Source organism: Peromyscus eremicus, chromosome 14 (assembly GCF_949786415.1).
Source record: "Peromyscus eremicus chromosome 14, PerEre_H2_v1, whole genome shotgun sequence".
NCBI lineage: Eukaryota > Metazoa > Chordata > Mammalia > Rodentia > Cricetidae > Peromyscus > Peromyscus eremicus.
The window spans coordinates 64,991,268-65,012,635 of NC_081430.1; the positions used below are offsets into that span (position 1 = coordinate 64,991,268).

Sequence of the window (21,368 nt, forward strand, 5' to 3'; positions counted from 1 at the left end):
CTATTATCCAAAGTCCCAGCTATTAGCTAGATACAAATAACTACATCCTGTCAGTAAGCATCTATCTGAATGGTGGATTTGCCCATTTTAAATCAGAACCAGAATGTTCTTGAGGATGCAGTTGTGGATTATATGTGAATGCGACTTTACAAATGGCCCTTAGGAAAAGAATCTCGAAAACATTGGCATGCTCTGTAAGGGTGATATACAGTAGAGAGAAAGTATAAAGCAGGTAGATGGCTGGCATCTGTCATGCAGCACTCAGAAAACTGAGGCAGGAGGATCCCTATGAGTTCAATGACAATCTGGAACCAAAACAACAACAACAAATGACAGAAGATGGCAGCAGTGAGAGAACGGTGGGGAAAGAGTGAGAACAGACAGACAGACAGACTAAAGGACTGCCAGTGAGCCAGCGCTCTCCAGGGTTGGGCACACAGCAGGTGTTCAATCGGTATATGCAGAACAATATGATGAAAGAGTTGATCAGTTATCAGAAACCTTAGCTAAGACTTAGGGGAACTAGAGATCAAAGAGTGACTTCAGTCACGTGATGTTAACCCTTGTTAGAATGTGAAAGAAACAAACGTCAGCTGACCCTTTGTTCCGTTCTTACCTGTGCTGAAAATCTTTCAGTTTCTCATAGAGGTGGGGTCTGCATGTTGCTTCTAAGACATTTTTTATTTTGGCTGTCTTGAACATTAACTCCTGTGTAAAAGTATGACATAGATGTCAGAAATTCACCCATTTCCCTCCCACTGAGGGGATTAGCTTTCGAGAGCACAACAGCTCAGCACACAGTGTTCAGGAGACTAGGAATGCCTGGGACCATGTTCGCTTCTGGATGAACAGCATTTGTTAACGTTTCATTGAAGAGTCATACCTGTTTGTTTTCACAGCATCCTCATGCCACAGTGATGGCCTTAAATAGCTGATATGGTCATGGCAAGATTTGTAAAAACATAAAATTGCAAATTGCACTTTATAAACCTAACCCAGTGCATCATGGGATTTTACATGTGAAAACTGCCAGGACTCTGACCGACCTTAAATTCAGCATCTACTCCATCAAATCTTCTGGAATCTTCCACGAGCTGGATTCGAATATCTTCTGAACAAACAAAGATGCTTTCCAGGTGAGACCAGGTTCGCTGGACTTCCATCCAGGTGAAGATGACCGTGTCGGCTACATTTAACTTGTTTTGCCAGCTTAGGACTTGCTCGATGAAGTATTCCACATACTTGCTTTGAAGAAGAGTCTGCAACTGGACCTAAAATGCAGGCAGGCACTTGTCAGTCACTGATGGTGGACTCTGAGAGCCATGAGGAAGCTACTCTGTTGGCTGCTGTGATCTTGTAACTTGCACGGAACCCAGAGAGGCGTTTTTGCAAAATGGGCCAAAGAATTCATAGCATGCTGATGTACCCAACCAAAGAAATGAGGTAAGCAGAAGCATCAATATATACATAACATGTCTTCTACAAGAAGGACACGCACTTCCATGCAGGTAAAACCATTATTAGGGGCTGGGAAGATGGCTCAGTCCATAAAGTACTTGTTATGAAAGCATGAGGACCTGAGCTCATGTCTCCAGCACTCATGTAAAAAAAAAAAAAAAAAAAAAAAAAAAGCTAAGTGTGGTGGTGTGCCCTTGTAATATCCCAGCATTGGAACAGGCAGAGACAGGCAGATCCCTAGGGCTCAATCGCCAGCCCAGTCCAATCAACTAGTCCCAAGTCCCAGTGAGAAACTGCCTCAAAAATAAAGATAAACACCATCTAATGTGTACTAAGGTAGCTTTAAGAATTAAGTCTTTCTTTCCTCAGTCAGCCTCCAAGGGTCAAGGGTGTGTGTGTGTACATTTGTAAGCATCTAGCTCAAAAAAGTAAAATCTCCCTCAAGCTTCCCCTTCTCTCTGAGTTGAGCGCTATGTTCTACAGCAATATCGTCACCAGGACTTGCTATCACATGACACTCTGATAGCCACTTCTCACGTGGAAATCTCAGGACTTCACTGAATAAAGTGACCCTCTTGTTCTCCTTTACTCTGAACACAAACGATTCCTCTTTGGGGCAAAACCCTTGGTTTCTGTGTAATACCTGCTGCATTATTTCCCTGTTCACAGTCCCTTGCCCTTCCCCACCATTCTGCTGTAACCAAACGCATCCTTCCTCAAGGCATCGGGCCTTATGTCCTTTTTCTCTATCCGACTCCCTGGATACTGGCAACGGCCTCCCAACACTCATGCTTCACTGAGCTGGGCTCTGGGCTGATTTCTGCCTTTGTATAAATGACTCCCACACTAAATAGGCCCGGAATCTTAGTGTCACTATGCTCTGGGTTTCCATCTAATCACAGTGGCAGTTACTGCCTTCTCAAATGTTCTCACCTACCTCTCTTCTCGCAAAGGTCTAGAGATGCCCATCTCTGTATCTTCACAATTCAAGGTCATATACGCTATTCTCACACCTTTATCTCCAGGCTTACTTTTCATAACTTCCTTGAAAAAAGTATATTCCAAGGAACCCAAAACAATTGGCCGCTGAGAGGTGGCTGCTTTATGGTGTTCCAAACATCACTAACATTGTCCCCATTGCACATCCGTCCTTTCCTGGTGGTCATTCTGTCTCTACTTAGCCTTATAGGAGTCTGTCTGTCTCTCCTTAGCCTCTTAGGGGGTCTGTCTGACTCTCCTTAGTCTCCTAGGAGTCTGTCTGTTTCTCCTTAGTCTTCCAGGAGTCTGTCTGCCTTTTCTTAGTCTTCTGGGAGTCTGTCTGTCTCTCCTTAGTCCCCTAGGAGTCTGTCTGTTTCTTCTTAGTCTTCTGGGAGTCTGTCTGCTTTTTCTTAGTCTCCTAGGAGTCTGTCTGTCTCTCCTTAGTCCCCTAGGAGTCTGTCTGTCACTCCTTAGTCCCCCAGGGGACTCCTTGTGCATCTCCTTTCTGAACTACAAGTCCACACCTTTGACTGCCAGATGGTCCCACACCTGTAGCCCAGCAAGAGTAGATGCTCAGTGAACAAATAAATCAGACTTTGTATGTGAATTTAATATATATAATTGCTAATTAAAATAAAAATCTATAATAAAACCATCTATTTTACCTGGTTGTGCTCTAGTGTTTCGAAAAGCTGTTCATCAGACTTCAGCAGTGGGGTGCCTGTTCGATGGTGAGCTTCATAAGAAAATTCCAAGGTCTCCCAGGTGTGGCTGATTTCAGAAATAACCTAGTAATCAAAAGAATCAATTCATTAAAGTGTATAAACATCAAATTTAGGGCCAATATCTCAGCCATGACCTAGAATTCAAAAAAATTTTATTATATTAATGTTAATATTTATAAATTTCATAAATAAATTTAGGTTATAATTATAAATAATAAATATTATAAATATTTAAAACTCACATTAATAATTTAAAAATGGATAATATTTTTTTCCCTACATGATTCATGGTGACAAGATTGGGGGAGTAAATGCCTCCACTCCAAAGGACCAAACATCACACTAATACTAAACTTCTATTGGATCTGATTTACATCCTCCTCCCTGAAGGGATATAAAAAGGGACTTAAAAGGTTACACCAATTTATACATTAGCCAGCATGAGACAGGTGACAGGTAGGGCCTGAGTGTGAATCTCAGGCTCCTAAGCAAACCTGGGTAATCTAATTACCTTCCTAAGCTTCAGTTTCCCTGTCTGTACACCAGAAATAATAACATTTTATTATGAAAGACCAACTGAGTTAATATCAGTCCAATACTTAGGGTAGGGCTTGCTGTAAAGGAAAAGATATGCAGGTGGCCCCTGCCCCCTTCAGCAGGGCCAACCCTCCTATTGTTGAATGTCCTATGACTTCAAGTGATCCTGTGCCCTGCCTGGGGCACCACTTAACCATCAGCAGAGGGAAATCTTGGATACACGCTTCCACACTCCCAGGGCAGTGAACACTTCATCCTAAATGGCTCCTATGCGAAATCACAAACCCAGCATCATAGAAAAGATGCAACCCTAAAGAGATTACCATCTAAGAGCTTTTCATTCATTCACTCATCCAGGATCATAGAAAAGACACATCCCTGGATGGTACCTTCTCTGTGCCCAGCTCCTTCACGGCCTTGTCCACAATGTCTCTCACATCATCTTCTACTCTGTGCAACTGCAAGGCCAGCAAATCTGCCAGTGTGGTGGTGTCCTTTATTGAAAATTTGACCTGATTAGGAAGAAAAAGAGGCAGACTTTATGTCTCACATGTAATGATGGTTCCTGGAAGGTGTGGTAATACAGTCACTCCCTTTCAGCTCATAGTTCCTGAGCCTTCATTTGCCGTAACTCAGGGCCAAGTCTCCACCATATTCAAACACAATGCTTTCTTCTGTTTTGTAGCCTTCCATTTTCAAATTGTTTCTATTGCCTTTACCCAAAAACCTATTTTTTTTAAAAGACTCCCACTGTTCATTTATTATAATTTGGTTGAAACCCCAGGAAGCAGGGAGCAGCCCATTTGTCTTTTCTTCCTGAAGTGCCCTGCTCATAGAACATAATTTCCAGTTACTTGTGATATGACCTAGTTTTGCCACCAATTTAATCTTAGTGGCTTGGCAAAAATTGTCCCCACTCATGCCATTATTCAGGTTTAACATGTGAAAGAATTCACATTATTCTCTCCATTATCCTTTGCCCCCACACCCCTTACCCAGGATTTGGTTAACAGGAACTTGGTTCTTCCTACACCTGGAAGTCAATTCATGTCCTTTACAAATGATGGCTACAGAAAAGGAATCTCCCTTGCAGTCAGTTCTGAGAGGATACCACTCTGCTTTCCAGAGGCTGCTGCCCTCTCCAGCTTCCACCACCCCTAAACAGTTCTCAGTACCATTCACCCCTCCACAGGGTGAACCATGATCCACTACCTAGGTCTGAGGAGCACCCTCACAGGCGAGACGATCAGGATAAGCCTGACCCTGGAAAGCCCTGGGCAAGTCAGTCAAGTTGATCATTCTATGCCTGTGTTACTTGTGACTTCATTCCAGAGCCAATGGGAGCAGGGATGTACGATAGGACCGCCATGAGCTACTGTGCAATCTACACACTCAGTACGTACTCCAGCCCAGATGACAGAGAGATTGACTCTTTTCTACCTCTGCGCTAAAGTCCAGTCCAGAAAAAGATGTTTTTCCCCTACCGTCTGACTCAGAAAGTGACATTTTTTTAGCTTATAAAAAGGCATTCTACAAGCAATCAGACACTGTGTCAAGGCAAAAGTGTGTAACAAGAAATAGGAGAGACTAGATACACAGTCAGCTACATATGCGGATACTGAAAAAAAAAGATCTGAATGAATACATCAATCAGTAACGAAGAGTAAGTAGACATGTCTAAAAGGACTCAGGAAAACATGAGCACAATAGCTTCAGGGTCACTTGACAGATCTCTTACTGCAGACTTGCTCTCACACACAAGCATATATATTATCTAATCTGCCCTCCAGGTCTGCATGGGAAGCATTGTTCCTACTTCATAGAAGAGTTAATGAAGGCACAAAAAGCAAGGGACTTATCTCAGGACCCCATCATTCCTTCGTGTTGGGACAAGAGCCACACTGCCAGGCTGTCTGCACCCCTCCAAGACCCCATTTACCCTGTGTTCCTGCCCTGCAAATTTTCCTTACACCATGATGACATTCCTTCACAAAGAGAGCTCTTGCTTCACCTAAGGAGAAAACATATCCCAGGCTTCCCCTAACACATTTTCAACCAATTCTGGTCACTTGTGGTGAAAAGTAAAGCATATGATTGACACATTTGATTTGCCATAGATATAGCTAGGGGAAACCCGAACCTCAGGAGGCATGGACATGTGAAAAACCACTTTATGTCATGCAACATGACTACCAAAAAGGACACGTTACATACCAAGTTTTTAAAAAAGAACTCACAATGTCAGAATTCCTTCTTCCCCCAAAGTCAGGTCTATACCTTCCAATCCTTTTCATGGTTCATAAAACCACTAGCTGCTATTTGCTTTCTGTAAATGTTGTCATATTTCTTCTTGATTGCTCCTTACAAGGCAACTCGGAGGCACAAAACCCAGGCAGAGTCCTTCTCAAGATAAAAGTAAAAAATAAACCCAAACTAGAGAACCGAAGTGACTTCCCTGAGGTCACACAGCCAGGAGGACATAAAAGGGTGAGGAGTGGGCTCACTGGTGCATGGGTCCTTAAGGAACCTGGCCTTTTGCATGTGACTGGAGGCTTTCTCACATGTGCTACTCTGTAAGCTAGGAGTGATGCTTTGCAGCAGGTACTACCCAGTAAAGGTGACCCCAATACGTACCCCAATGGCCTTCATCAGCTGCTGCCAATGCCTGTCCCTGAGAGCAGGGCTCTGCAACTCTGCAATGGCCCTCAGTGAGGTTGTCATGTCCTTCACAGTGCCCTCTAGGCCTGAATAAGCATCCCAGACGCGGACGGCCTTGTCCAGTGACCAAATTTCCTAAAGAAATGGAAGGGAAATGCTCAGATTCCTATAGATAACGATATATTACACATATAATTGTATCCTTTGGGAGAATACATAGACCTTTCTCCATCCATGGGTTAAGAAAGACAGTGAAGGCATATATGAGGCCAGCCTGGGCTATATAAAGCTCCTGCTTTAAAAAAATGCAAAGAGAAAGTATTGGCAGATATAGACCAGTGGTTTTCAACCTGTGGGTTGCGACCCCTCTGGGGTCAAACAACCCTTCATAGAGGTCACATAAGAGCATCAGAAAACACAGATATTTATATTGCAATTCATAACAGTATACATTTACAGTTATGAAGTAGCAATGAAAATAATTCTATGGTTAGGGGTCACCACAGCATGAGGAGCTGTGTCACAGCATAAGAAAGGTTGAGAACCATTGCTCTAGACTATGGACTAACCTAGAGAAACGCAAAGGGATCCACTCACTCCTAATTAGGAATCCACTATGTACAATCCATGTAGGTACCAGAGTTTCTTACACACAAGAGCTAACTGGATATCTCACAGAAGATCAAATTTAGAAAAGTGACAGTTCATGGCATGCAACAAACCATGCTTCCTCTAGAAACACAAGTGAAATCAGATTGTTCCCTGTATTAATGAGACTATCCTGGAATATCTAGTTCATCTCAATGAACCCTTAAAATGCTGGTTGCTTGCAAATATCTTTTTCATGGAAGTTAACTATTGTACGAGTTAAAGAAGCTTTAAATAAGGCCTCCACTCAGCTCTCACCCTGACCCTAGGAACAATGCCAGCAGTTAAGAATGATAAAAACCATAATAAAACTGAGTAAAAGATGGTGATGATTCTTTTAAAAATAAAGACCTGTAGTTGAGGTGGGGTTGTCACTGGCATGTACAATAACCAATGGCAGAGGAAATAAGGGTGGGGTGAGCACAGAATTAGCTACAGCACAGCAGCACTGTTAGCATTAAGGGGGTTGAGACTGGGACAATACAGGAGAACAAGCTGGGCAGAGAGCTCAACCTGGGTCAAAGACACTGTGAAGTAGGAAGCAAGCCAAGGGCCTACCTGTTTCTCCTCTCTCTCTCTCTCTCTCTCTCTCTCTCTCTCTCTCTCTCTCTCTCTCTCTCTCTCTCCTTTTCTTCAATGTTGCCCAGGCTTCTCTTAGAACCCTCTGAAGTAAGTGAATCTACCAGTTCATACCTGCCTGGCAGAGCCTGACTTTTTTTTTTTTTTTTAAACTTTATTTTATGTGCATTGGTGTGAGGGTTTCAGATCCCCTGGAAATGGAGTTACAGACAATTATGAGCTTCCCTGTGGGTGCTGGGAATTGAACCCAGGTCCTCTGGAAGAGCAGCCAGTGCTCTTAACCATTGAGCCATCTCTCCAGCCACAGGGTCTGACATTTTTAACTGCCTTTCATTCTTGTAGCCTTTGACTTTCTCCAAAGAAGTCTGGTCTCTTCAGAATAGTCTCTTCCCATGCAGTACTATTCAAGGCCTTAAGTTCAGGTAAGCCAAGTTCTGTCTATACTGCACCCTCTGGGGATGCTGGAGTAACCACCAATGGTTACAAACGTTATAATAGTTTGTTAAATCCAGATTTGACCCAAGAGCCAAACCAATAGGCGCCTTTTCAGATACAAAATACTCATGGTTGTTAAGGGAAAAAAACAGAGGCTCAGTTCCTAAACCACAGCCCTCAGCACTGATGCCCACAATCTCCCTCTCTACTCTAGATGGCTGTAGCAAGCTCATGGGCAGGGCTGTCTCTCATGCATTCATTAACCCTTAAAAGCATACACTGATACGTTTTTATCAACTCATTCTCAGAAGGGCAGGCTTGATGAGATGCACAACTGGGTGAGAGTGGGAAAACACTATCTCGTCTCATTCTGTTTGAAGTAAATAAGGAAACACAGCCCAGTACACCAGACACTAGGCTGGGAAGACGGGAGGGCGGTGCTGAGAAAGACAAATGGCTCTATCCGGCAGTTATAAAACTCGCCTTGGCAAACCTCCTGAGTTCCGCATCCATCTGCTCCACATTGATCCGTCTCCACTGGGTTTTTGTCCAATTATCAATGCTTCTCTGAAAATGCACAAGGAGATAAAAGTGTCAACATTTGGCGGAAGTATCTACAGCAAAATATATAAACTGGTGAGACACAGAGACTCTCTCGACCAGTGGAAAGACAATTTTTAAAATATTAACTGCACTTGTCAAAACTTCCCCATCACCAAAACAAAAAAATTGTCAGAACATGCCACACTTAAGGATAAAATACCATGATATATTCATTTCTAGTAGCAATAATAAATTCCACATACTCACCACCACTTCATCCTGCATAGTTAAATAAATTGTTAAGTATATTATTAAATAATAGGCTTCTATAATTCTACATGCAATATAAATTAGGCCAGCACCCAAAAATCTTTATTATAACAAAAATCTCATTAACCAGTTTTGATCATATTTTATATGTTTATATTTTACATCTTGTTAATATATTTTTACCTGGCTTTCAACTGACTTAAGGAATTTATGCAAGACATATATTTTCCTAGAACTTTTTATACATAAGCTTTTAGTATTAATCACATACAAATTAAATACTTTCAGTACGTTTCAGTTTATATATGTATACAGAAAATACAAACAGGGTGTCTATGTGAGTTAGTATGCACAGCCAACTGTATATTAAACACAGATTTATATATTAATTTTTATTCATATTCTATATCATACCCCCAAAGGATCTGAGGCAGTCAGCTCATTATACAAAGGTTTTACTCTGTACTAAAATAGAAACAACTGATATTCAAGGCAGAATCTTTCATTAACAGAGATCTATGAACTTTAATTCTGGGAATAGGGGTGGGAAGTAAAAGCTAATGTGTGTATACTTCAAGACATTATGAAACCCAAATAAACTGATATAGACACTGAAACTGCATGTTTACTCAAAACTCTTAGTAAAGAGAACCATGCTGCCCCAAACTCCATCTTACTGTAACATAAACGATGGCATCCCAGAGTCCCTTGAGCAGTCGGATTTCTCTGCGGCACTGCTTCATGGGTTTGTATTCTGGGAGAGTCACCTCAAAGAGATGTGCACGGTCTTGCATCTGCCCCATCTCTTCCTCTAAAGTCTCCAGCTCCTGATGAGCCTGAGGAGAAAGCACACAGTGGTCTGGGGCAGAAGCCACACCATGCCTGGTTCTGCTACTGCCCATTCAAACCGCGATTCTCAAGAGAACACTGTTGTGTAATTGGTGAGCTGTAGAAGGCATGTGACATCTTGGCTTCTTCATGCAGTTAGGACTTTGCTCAAGGAAAGGGGAAGTTCCATATCAGAAATTAGTTCTTTAATAGTCATATTTAGTTTAACAAAACAACCACCACATACAAAAAAAAAAAAAAAAAAAAAGAAAAGAAAAGAAAAGAAAAGAAAAAAAGAAAGAAAGAAAAAGAGAAACCCAAAAATTCTAGCCTTGAATTTTCAGTGATCCTCATGCTTATGATTCCAGCGTGCAGGGAATTGAGGCAGGTAGATCACTGAGAATTCAAGGCCAGCCTGGGCACAGAGTAAGACTCTGAGAAGGAAGGAAGAAATAAAGGAAGAGGAGGGGAGAAAGGAAGAAGGGAAAGAGGAAGAATAAAAACTTCTCTAACTTGAAAATGGCCCTGTAGATGATAAATAGTACAAGGTACACGCAAGAACATGCATGTCCAAGAGCATCCAGAGTAAATTCATTTGCACACACCTGTGTTCAAATTTCACCTGAGGTCACCTGTGCTAAGGTTCACCTACTATCCTGCCGCATAGGGAAGCTAACGTTTTACACCCAGGGCAAGCTAGTTTGTTTCCCCTTTTTGATGAGCAACTCTTAAGTTTACTTTCTATTAACAGGGCAGTGTGCTCACACAGTGAATTCTGGGGAGCATGGAAGGGCTGGAAGGAAGCCCAGGCGTCCCTCATCCACCCTGGGGCTCTTTCTGCTCCCTCCTGGACCCAGTTGCTCTTTCTCCTGAGCTCAGGTTGCAATGTGTCACAAAGTGATTGGCTTTTCAGAGTGGAACCGAATTTGCTTTTTGCTTCACATTTCCTTCCATCCTCTTCCCCAGGTCCAATGGCTGGATTCCTTTAGTTTTCTTCCATTTTCTTTTTAACATTAAAAATCAACATTTGATCTTTTTATGTTCCCTCAATTTTAACTTTTTTGACAAGCAAATATTTATCTGCTTATAATGTTTTAAAATATGTACACATTGTGGAATGGACCCAAATGAAAGCATCTTCTTCACATATGTATCATCTCATTTTGGTGTAGTGAGAACACTTTAAAGTGTACTCTTGGAGGTTTCTAAATGTCGGAACATTAGCATTAGCCAGCTGAACAATATGCTTGCCCCTCTATATCTATAGGAAATTGGTTCCAAGACCCTACCCTAGATACCCAAATCCAAATACACTTAGTCCCTTTTATAAAGCAGCATGGCATTTGTATATAACATATGCATGTACTTTACTTTCTGAGTTATCTTTAATACCTAATGCAATATAAATGAATCACAAACTCCTGTCACACCAGGTCCTAATCACTAGTTATTTTTTTCTATTTCTCTTCCTACTGATTAACTTTAATACTTTTGTCACCATGATGGTTAATATTGTCAATATGACCTATAATCGCCTAGAAGACAAACCTATGGGCATGAGCTGCTAGATTGGATTAACTGAGATGGGAAGACCCACCCCAAATGTGGGTGGCACCATTTCCTGGGTGAAAAAATAGGAGAAAAGTGAGCTAAGAGTCAGTAGCATCGGGTACCACCACGTTTTTCCACTGCAGATGCAATGTGACCAGCTGCCTCCTACTCCTGCCATAACGGGTCCTTAAACTGTGAGCTAAAACAAACCCTTCCTTAAGTTAGTCTTGTCAGATATTTTTTCACAGCTATGAGAGAAAAAAACTAATATCCAATATTGCATAGAATTATTATTTCTGGAAAAATTCTTGATAAATTATGTTTTATGAAAACGTATGTATTTCATGCTGAAGCTTTCAAGTTAATGTGCTTCATGGCCACAAGTTCTGGTTCTTCCTGTATGATCATTTCCAGACTGTTAGCATTCCATTTGTCACTCTGACCATTCTTTTCAAGGTCTGGCTGCATGTGGGTCTGTCCTGGAAATGACATTTGACTTGGCTGCCCCCTTTTCTGGAGGCAAAGGTAGCAGGAGATACTTTGGTGATCTGCTGGCAGTGAGTTCATTCCAGTGTTATGAAATTTAGTGTGTCAGCATTTCACGCCTACTGAAATAGAATCTTAGGATTTGGAAGACGTCAGCAGCCCCCTGGTTTCTGTTCTTGCCTGCCTGCCACTTCTAGCACCAGTTCTGTCTGGTTTTATCTGGTCACCTTTGATATTCTGCAGTTCACTATGATGAATCTAAACAGACGTTCATTTATCCCCATTGGGATTCAGTCAGCTTCTAGAATCCACAGTTCATGCTTTATCTAGCTCTAGTGACGTCTCAATATATCTATCATTCTGTGTATTCTATTTTCTAGAACATAGGAGTTGGGTACATTCAAATTTCCTCCTCTGTATCTCTCTCCAATATCCCATTTCCTTACACCTATTTGCAGCATTCTGAGTCATTTCTTCCAACGTAACGTGTACGTCCCCAAGTTTTTCCAAATGTAGCTAGCTCGTTCTCCTATCTGCTGAGTTGTATGTCTTAGGCAACTGTAATTTTCATTTCCTTAAGTAACTGGTACTTTTCCAAATTCAACTGATCATATTTGATAGACTCAAAACTGAGCACTGCTCAGTTTTTTTCAGTATGCTCATTTTCTTTCTAGCATCTGAAGATTTACATGGCTCTGCATCTGGAGCTTCTGCTGACTCCCAGGTATGATGATTATGTACCATTTACTGCTCAATGGGGTTTGACTTGCCTGGTCTGTTACTCCATGAGGAAACTGAATTAAGATTGGGACCATGTTTTGCAGAGATTTGAGTTTGCTTCTATTGGGTTCTACACAGAGCTACTTACCGCCACTTCTGTTTCCTGGCCTTGGAAATTCCTTAATCTCAAGGCAGCATAAAGGGAACCACAGAGGTTTGTGACAACAGGCTCATATTTATAGGAACCTCAGAGGCCTCTGTGCACACTGTAGACTCTGGACACACTTTCCCTGCCCTGCCTCAGTGAGCCTGAGATCTGCTCTGATACAACATCTACTTGTGGCAAAAGTGTCCATCTCAAAGCTGCAGGCTTCCAAGATGCTCCAGCATGTTCAAGAGTCCCTAAAGCTTTGGCATCTGCTCTACTCACAACCTCCTTTCCAATGCTCTATCCTGCCAATAAGAGATTTCTCTCACTTTCTCTGAGCACAGCAGCCAATGTACAATTGTACATCTGTGGGGATGTATCCAGCATCTTTTATGCAAGAGAACCCTTCACAGCCTTTGTGCTCCTCAGAAACAATAGCCTTTATCTTGAATAATTTCCCTATTTTGTGCACCCCATCTTTAGCTCTGAACAAAACCCAGCCCTTTAGTGTGGAATCTCTTTGCAGAAATGAAGGAAAGAAGGAAGGAGAAAAGAAGGAAAGAAGGAAGGAGAAAGGAAGTAAAGAATGAATCCCACCATAGACCATCACCCTCCTTGTTCCTGGAAGGTCAATGGCTTCCATTTGTAGGGTGGGATGCCTGAGGTACTGAATCTCCCAATGTCACTGCAGAACAAGAATATGCATGCCTCTGGTTGAATATGATTCTAGAAGTATTAGATTTACAAGCTGAGCAAACACACACAGAGAATGACTTCAAGAAAAAGGTAACCCAGCTCCATTCTCTTTGAAATACCCACCACACATCCTGGAAGGCATAGGATGAGCCTCTCACTTTTAAATTTGCAACTATAAGCAGCTACAGTATGTGTGGAAGTGGCGAGATTCAATACATATCTGTCATAAATGTTTGCAGACAACATATTGGTGAGCCAAGTTAAAAAACATTTTCCCATCCACAATCTGTTCAGACCACCTGGAGTTTAGATATAGTCTTTTAACAATCCTTTATTAACATATGCTAACTTACTCCTTTTCAACGAACATAAACTAACTTTCTTCACACAAATGGGAGGGAAGACCTTAGGCCACAGAGTGGTGATTTTTGATTAGAGTTAAAAGCAATTGTTTCAATTCAAAGTCATATTTGGAAAATGGGGTGAGACCTGTGTCAATTTGGACACCACTCCAAGAGGAAATACTATGCCAAGCATGAAGACAGAAATACTATCCCAAGGAAGAACCCAGAAGTTACCAGCACCTGGATGGAAACATTCTCACCCTCACCAGGGCATTTTTGCCATGCTTGGTTTGCTAAGTTAAGATCCTGAAGTATTTTTCTAACACAAAGATAGAAGATATTTTTTCAAGTCTCCTATGAATCACATGTGGGTTTGAGTTAATTCTTATAATAAAGTAGCTTGTGGGAAACTAACATCGGATGACTCAACAGTATTTACACCCAGGCTTATGAGCGTTCCTCTGGTTAAAAGCTACACTCGGTAGGCTGGAGGTGGAGTTCAGTGGCTGAGCATTCACAGAGGTTGGCAAAGCCCCCACATCACTTCTACCACGGGAGAACAAAGGAGAAAGTTGTTACAAGGGAAGTGCTGTCACTGTTAGAAGATTTAGTTAGCCAGAACTGTAATCCTATTTCTGAAATCTATGAACCGTAACCTGCAAAAAAATGTATGTATCTAATGCTGAATTTCTTCATCTGAAAGGAGAAAAAACGAGGCTATCTCGTGGAACTACAGTGGTAATTAAAATGTAACATGCTTAATAAAAATTCTTTTTTTTTTACCTCCCCCTTTCTGTGTGTGTGTCCATCCATCCATACACATGTATGCATGTATCTACTCATGTGTTTATTGGGAATTAAACTCAAGACCTTCCCCAGAAACAGGTAAGCTCTCTCTACACTCATCTATATCCCCGCCCTCCCCTTTTATTTTGAGATAGGATATCACTACTTAGTCAGCCCAGCCTTAAACTCAGTTTGTAGCCTAGGCAAGCCGTGAATTTTGGGAGCCTGCCTGGGTCTCACTAGCAGCCAGGATTACAGGCCTGTGCCACCAAGGCTGGCTTGGTAATAGTCTTGACATATGGTAAGGGTTCAATGCATTCTCAGTGTTGTCTTTGCTTTCGTGATTTCTGATGATGGTGGTGTTGGGAGGAAACACAATTTAAAACCATCTACTGTAAGGAAAAGAAAACTCCCTTTAAAATCTGCCTGCTGGTGTGCACATGGGACAGTGGAGAATGAATTACCTTATCAAGCACTGAGTATGGATTCTCTGCTGTAAATCCAAGAGGGGCATAGCTTCTGAATCTCTCTCTGAATTCTGCTTGCTTTTCCTGGTCAAGAGACAAAGTGAACATCAATCAGATATCTTCAATTACTGTTGTCAAACTTTCCTTCAAAATAGACAACCACAAACCCAGTAACTAACTCACATCAAACAAAATGCATCTTTTCCTAATAAGGGTGACCTCCGCATTTTGGAGCGGAGAGACTTCGTGTCTGACTGTGGCCGCGATCTTCTTGGTGGTTTCCCATCTTTCAGGCAATTCCTGTGCAAACAAAGGTGTGATAGACATGACTTCAGCTCTGAACCAACTCCACCACGTGGTGCAGTAGTTCTTATTTCTTTGCTCTGACTCAGGACATCTTTTAGAAGTAAGTCATGCGAATAAAACAAGGTTACGGCATAGCGATAAAATGGGTTAGAACCAGGCATCTCCCATGCAGGCACCGGAGTTGCTGTCATCTTAGAACTGGCAGAAATATTTCAAAATAAAGACTCACCTCCAAGTCGCTTTGCTGTTGTGGGAATAAGTTTAAGGGTTGTGTGGGCGAGGGAGGGGAAGGTCAGTAAAGAGTCTGTTGCGCAAGCTCCTGAGTTCTGATCTTTACTTAGGTGTGGCAGTGTGGACCTGCAGTCCTGAGGGCACAGAGATAGGAGAATTCCTGGGGCTTGCTAGCCAGCTAGCCTGTCCAAATGGGTGAACTCTAGGGTCAATGAGACCTCGCCTCAAAATATAAGTGGTTAAGGAAAACACTCATCATCGAACTGTGACTTCCACATGCATGTGAAACCTATACACATGTGTACCCAGACACACACACAAACATACACATACAAACACACACATACACACACACATATACACACATACATATACACATACACACACACACACACACACACACACACACACACACACACACGCACACACACACACACACACACTAAAGTGCCCTGGGCATTAATTTACTGGTTTCTAAAAACCAGAAATGTAAGTCAGGCACTTTAGCAATTTAGTAAGTTTGTTAAAAAAAGAAAACAAAAACAAAAACAAGAGTTCCTTTGAAACTGATTCTGGGTAGGGAAAAGCTACAACCTGACTCCATTTCTTCCTCTTGTCACAGTTTGCAGGGTTCTGAGCTGGCTGGAGATGGTGAGTTGTAGCACTGACTGGTCTATTTTTGCCAAGGAGGAATTTTTGAAGGAACTCAAGAGCCAAGGCGGGAGGGAAAGTCAATTCCTACTTGATGTTGAACAAAAACAGCATCAGGCAGTTGAGGGCCTCCCTCCACTCCGCCCTCTCCACCCACAGTGCAAACAGGTGAGGAGCAACTGACTTTCCTTGAGGAGCCATGATGTGTAGTTGCCATGGAGAAGCATCCCTGTGTCCAAGGACACTGAACTTGTTTTGTCGTACAAAGCCACACTCAGTGACATGGTCCTCACTTGTTGAGGTGAACTGCAAAATCCAAAGGTTCTACAGGGTACTTTGTAACCCTCAATAAATATTTAACAAACAATCCAGTAACTGCAGATTATAAAGAGAGAGCTGTGCTAAGTACATGTGCGGGGAGGGTGCTTCATAGATAAAACACACTCTTTGACTTCAGTTAGTATAGAGTCTAAAAGAGAATGAAGGAAGCATGCATACAACTACTTCACATGGCACGTTGTACTAACATCCCCCAGAGGGCCAACCAGACACAGGATCCATACAGTTAGGAAGCAATAAGGTGTCATGACAGGAACCCCTCCAACTCAGGAACCAACAGACTCGGGCTCTAAAACACCATGCTCCCATCTTTTGCCTCCTCTCATCAAAATCCTGTATCTTATGACTCTGGATTCTATCCCCAGCATGATGTTGCTTGACTACAATCCCAATGACTCAGGAGGTGGAGGCCAGGAGTAGGGGTGAAGAAGTTCAAGGTGAGCCTCAGTAACATTGCAAGTTCAAGGCCCAACTGAGGTATGTGAGACCATGTCTCAAACAATGAGAACAACACAACACAACACAACTCAGCATCCCATCAGAAGCCATGACTGGGAAGGCAGGGAGGGTTACAGGTTACAGCTCAGGCCCTTTACCTTCCCCAAACACAGCAGACCTGCCACGTGTCTGAAGTAAATTCTAAATACCCCTTTACTTGATGCAAATACATTTTCTTAAAAAGCAAAAGATCAGATAACCTCAAAAGTCTAATGGACGGGATACAGCTTGGGGAGGAGGTAACTCAGTGTGAGGCACAGTGGGTGAGGGCTTCTGGGAGAGACAGGGTTGATAGGACCTGTGGACTAGAACTTCACTGTGGACAGGGTATGAGGAGGAATGAGGTAGACTGAGCAGCTACACTGTTAGCTGGGTTGGGGGTAGTAAGACCTGAATTAAAGTGGGAACAACAGAAATGCCAAGGACAGAACAAACCAGCAAGACTAGAGCATCTGGAGGCCCTTGCTGGAGGAAATGCCCATGAGCCTGAAATGACGAAGAAGCTCTCAGAACAGAAGCACAGCCACCGTGCTTTTTGTTTTGTTTACAATCACAGAAGCAAGGACAGACAAGTCTTGGAACCGCAAGGTATTTGGGTAAAGTTACAACTCAACATATTTTTCCTCCTACCCGTAGTCTGCTTCTGAAACATGGAAAATGTAGTATTTTCAATACAATCAAACCCTGAGGGGGTCAATTTTCCATACTGTAAATGCTAGTGGAAATGAATACTTTCCCTTACTGATTATGTCATAACCGACTTCTCTGTGGGACACATGCCAAGGTCCAAGATCTGACACCAAGAATACCCAGATTCTTCTTTTAAGAAGAAATATTGGGGCAGTGAGCTGGCTTAAAGGGCAAAGGGGTGTATATCCAAGACTGAGCTTGATGCCCTTGGCCCACACGGTGGAAGGAGAGAACCAACCCTGAAAGTTGTCCTCTGACCTCCGTCAAAGCACTGAGGACAATACAGTGGCACCGAACAGAAGTGGGGGTTACACAACACTGTAAATACACTAAATCCCACTTAACTGTACATTTAAAATATTATTTTTATGTTAACTTAGCTGTTCATTTCATCTGAATAAAAAGAAATAACTGAAATAAGTTGGAAATAGCAAGTACAGACAAACAAAAAAAATCTTAAGAAGAGTCACAAGAAATATTTTACCAAAAAGGAAACACACTCCAAGATATTACCTAGTGTGCCAAGGCAGATAGATGAGAGCAGACTCCTGCAGTGTTGAAAACCAGATGCTGTAGCTAGGGACTAACTCAGTGAGTAGGAGAGCTTGCTGGGCAAGCGAGAGAACCAGAGTCCAGATTCTAACATCCATTTAAAAGGCTGGGAGTGGTACGTGCACACGGTAAGCCCACAACTCAGGGGGCTTGGGTAGAGAATGAGAGAGTAGGACACCGGATGCCCTCCTCCAGCCTCTGCACACACACACACACACACACACACACACACACACACACACACACACACACGTGTATATTCACCACATATGCAGTCACATGCATACATGGATCAGTATTTGAGTTGTGTGCTCTGACCACTAAACTAGACGAATAGATCTCAAAGCGAGCCTCGGCTAATGTGTCCACTGATTACATTTACAAAGTCCATTTCAAGCTCACCCCCACTCCACCATATACAGAACTTCAATATGCACAGCAGCAGAGCCTCAACTGGAAGATTTTTTTGTTGTTGTTGCTCATAATTCAGTTAAAGTTAAACAGACTTTGCTCATACTCTGGTGCACAACACCAGCCATCAAATGTTTCTGGAACACAGACAGTATGAAACAGAAACCTGACAGGAAAAACACAGAGATTTTCCCATCCAGACCAGACTCCACATTTTTATCATCACATTCGTGACGTATTGCCAAGCCTAGAATGCGTGTCAGATGGCAGGCAACTGAGAATACAGAGGACCGTGGGTATAGTGGTACCACACACGAGAAAATGACACTAACACTGGGACTCACGGAGCAGCACAGAGGTGGTGACCACCAGACAGTGACTGGGAGGACAGTGTCACAGCAGATGAGAACATTTTCTTATGATGCACACGGAGATGAATACTGGATGGCTTTACTACTTCTGTGACCTGAAAAAACTTCATCCTTTTTGTAGATGTATCCAACCGTCTTATTAAATAAGAAACACAGAGCCGATTCAGAGAAGAAAGCCAAGAGGTCAGAGCTAAGAGCCTCACCCTTCCTGATTCAGCGATCCTCTTCAGCCAAGAGAGCTCTCAGAAAAGAGACCTACTTCCTGTGTGTATGTCTTTATATAGTCTAGCTGTTCTGCCTTCTCATTGGTTGTAAACCCAAACATGTGACTGCCTCGTCACTGCCTGTATGTACCGCCCTCCAGGTCCTTAAAAGCGTGCGCCACCGCTGCCACGCACTTGCTATGGCTCTAATAGCTCTGACCCCCAGGCAACTTTATTTATTAACATACAATTAAAATCACTTTTCAGTACAAGTAAAATACCACCACACCCTTTCACCTTCAGTTCTTTGCCTGTACCACGAAAATACTGTCTGCCTTTCAGTTCATCTCGTGACAAGAGTGTGTGCAAATAAGTACCTGGCTGAAGGAATCAATCTGGTACTGGCAACTATGCTTATTTCATGGGTGCTTACCTCCAGCTGGGCATAGACCTGCTCGGGCATCTTCTGACCATAACTTTCCAGCAGCATGATGGTTTCTTTCAGAGGTTCGAAGATCTCATCAGTAGCTCTCTGTCGGCTCCTTACAGCCAGAAGATGGCCCATGATGTCAACTAAGCTGTTGTGATCACCTTCACTCAGCTGTCTCTGAAGTCCTACATCCGTCTGCCTGATGAATCCTTGCAGCTCACTCAGACTGCAACACACATGTGTACATAAGCTAGGTTAATGAAAACATCTAGCCTCATACATAGAGTTCAAAGCAGGACTACTCACCATAGCAGAAAGACAGACAGAAACAAGCAAGGGTCTATTAGCAAATTTAAGCATCCATTTTTAGCATTTCCCACATTCCTTCTCCACACCAAGCCAAGACATAGTCTCCAACCCTTGGCAACTGCTTCCCATTCTCTTTCCCTGTGGGTTACTTATTATGACACTTCATTTAAGTACAGTAATACTGCACATGACCTGCCTTTGGTATCTTTGACCAGATAGAAAGGTTTCAAGTTCATTCATGTGTGAGCATTATAAAGCTTGACAGGATATTATTTTCATTATATATTAACATTATTTGTTAAATCTACTTTAAAGTTAGTACTCTTGGTGTTAATTTGTCACCTACAAATCAGTCAGCTGTGGGGACACATACAGAGGACAGAGGCCAACTTCAAGTGCCATTCTTCCAGGTCCACGCAACTTACTGTGTTTTGGTTTTGAGTCAGGGTCTCTCATTGAACCTGGAGCATGCTTCTTTGGACTGGCTGGCTAGCAAGCCCCAGGGATTTTTCTGTTTTCACCTTCCCACCTCTGGGATTGCAAGCATATTCCACCACACTCAGCTTTTACACAGGTACAGGTCCTCTTTTTTTTTTTTTTTTTTTTCCTTGAAACAGGGTTTCTCTGTGTAGTTTTGCACCTTTCCTGGAATTCACTCAGTAACCCAGGCTGGCCTCGAACTCACAGAGATCTGCCTGCTCCTGCCTCCAGAGTGCTGGGATTAAAGGCGTGTGCCACCACTGCCTGGCAAGGTCCTCACTTTTATACGATGAGCACTTTACTGACTGAGCCAACTTCACACCCACCAGTCAACTTTTGTCAAAAGCTAGTGCCATTTCAACCACAAAGGTCAAGGCTACCTGTCCACGACGAATCTTAGCAGATGCTCCTGAAACATCCAGCTCCACTTCTTGACCACATTGAGCAAGCTCAACTTGAAGGGCTTCATGTCTACCTTGAACCAACTGTTAAACACTCGGAAGTCATCAAACTTGCTCATCTGAACATACAAAGCCTCATAAATGTCGATCTACAACAACAGGAAAAGAAACACTACATAGCAACGTCATGAAAGGCCATTTGATAGCACGAAATGCTAAAGGGTTGCCTTGCCTGCTCTTTGAATTGTTCTAGAGTTGGTGGTTGCAGGATGTCTTCACTTGTATGAGCATCCATTTCCTCAGACGGCCCAGCATGGCCGTACAGGAGAAACTGCTTCAGAATCTCTACTCGGTCATCCACCCAGAGGTAAGAGTAGGCCTCCAGAGAACTTTTGAACTCCAAGACTTTGTTGATGACGTCACCCACTCTATTCATTATCTCCTGCCGGACCTCTGCCAGGCCTAACATGTTATCCATGTCGCTCTAAATGAGAGGGGAATCAAGTGTATTCTTATCCAAGGATTTTTTTACCATAGCATTATCCAATGTAATTCTTCAAGGGAGAGTCCTCAACAAAAGGAAAGAAAACAAAAACAAAAACAAACAAACAACAACAACAACAACAACAAAAACCCTGT

At 42.5% G+C, this 21,368-nt stretch overlaps 1 protein-coding gene across 1 annotated transcript in view; it reads right to left on the reverse strand.

Moving 5' to 3' along the window:
- Dnah11 (dynein axonemal heavy chain 11) overlaps nucleotides 1-21,368 on the reverse strand; it is a 319,597-nt gene that overhangs the window by 244,927 nt on the left and 53,302 nt on the right. Inside the window, 12 exon segments of the mRNA XM_059279404.1 lie at nucleotides 617-708; nucleotides 1,047-1,271; nucleotides 3,102-3,224; nucleotides 4,088-4,210; nucleotides 6,333-6,491; nucleotides 8,502-8,585; nucleotides 9,509-9,667; nucleotides 14,855-14,941; nucleotides 15,041-15,157; nucleotides 19,543-19,765; nucleotides 20,709-20,878; nucleotides 20,962-21,213. Of these exon segments, the coding sequence (XP_059135387.1) occupies nucleotides 617-708; nucleotides 1,047-1,271; nucleotides 3,102-3,224; nucleotides 4,088-4,210; nucleotides 6,333-6,491; nucleotides 8,502-8,585; nucleotides 9,509-9,667; nucleotides 14,855-14,941; nucleotides 15,041-15,157; nucleotides 19,543-19,765; nucleotides 20,709-20,878; nucleotides 20,962-21,213 (1,814 nt within the window).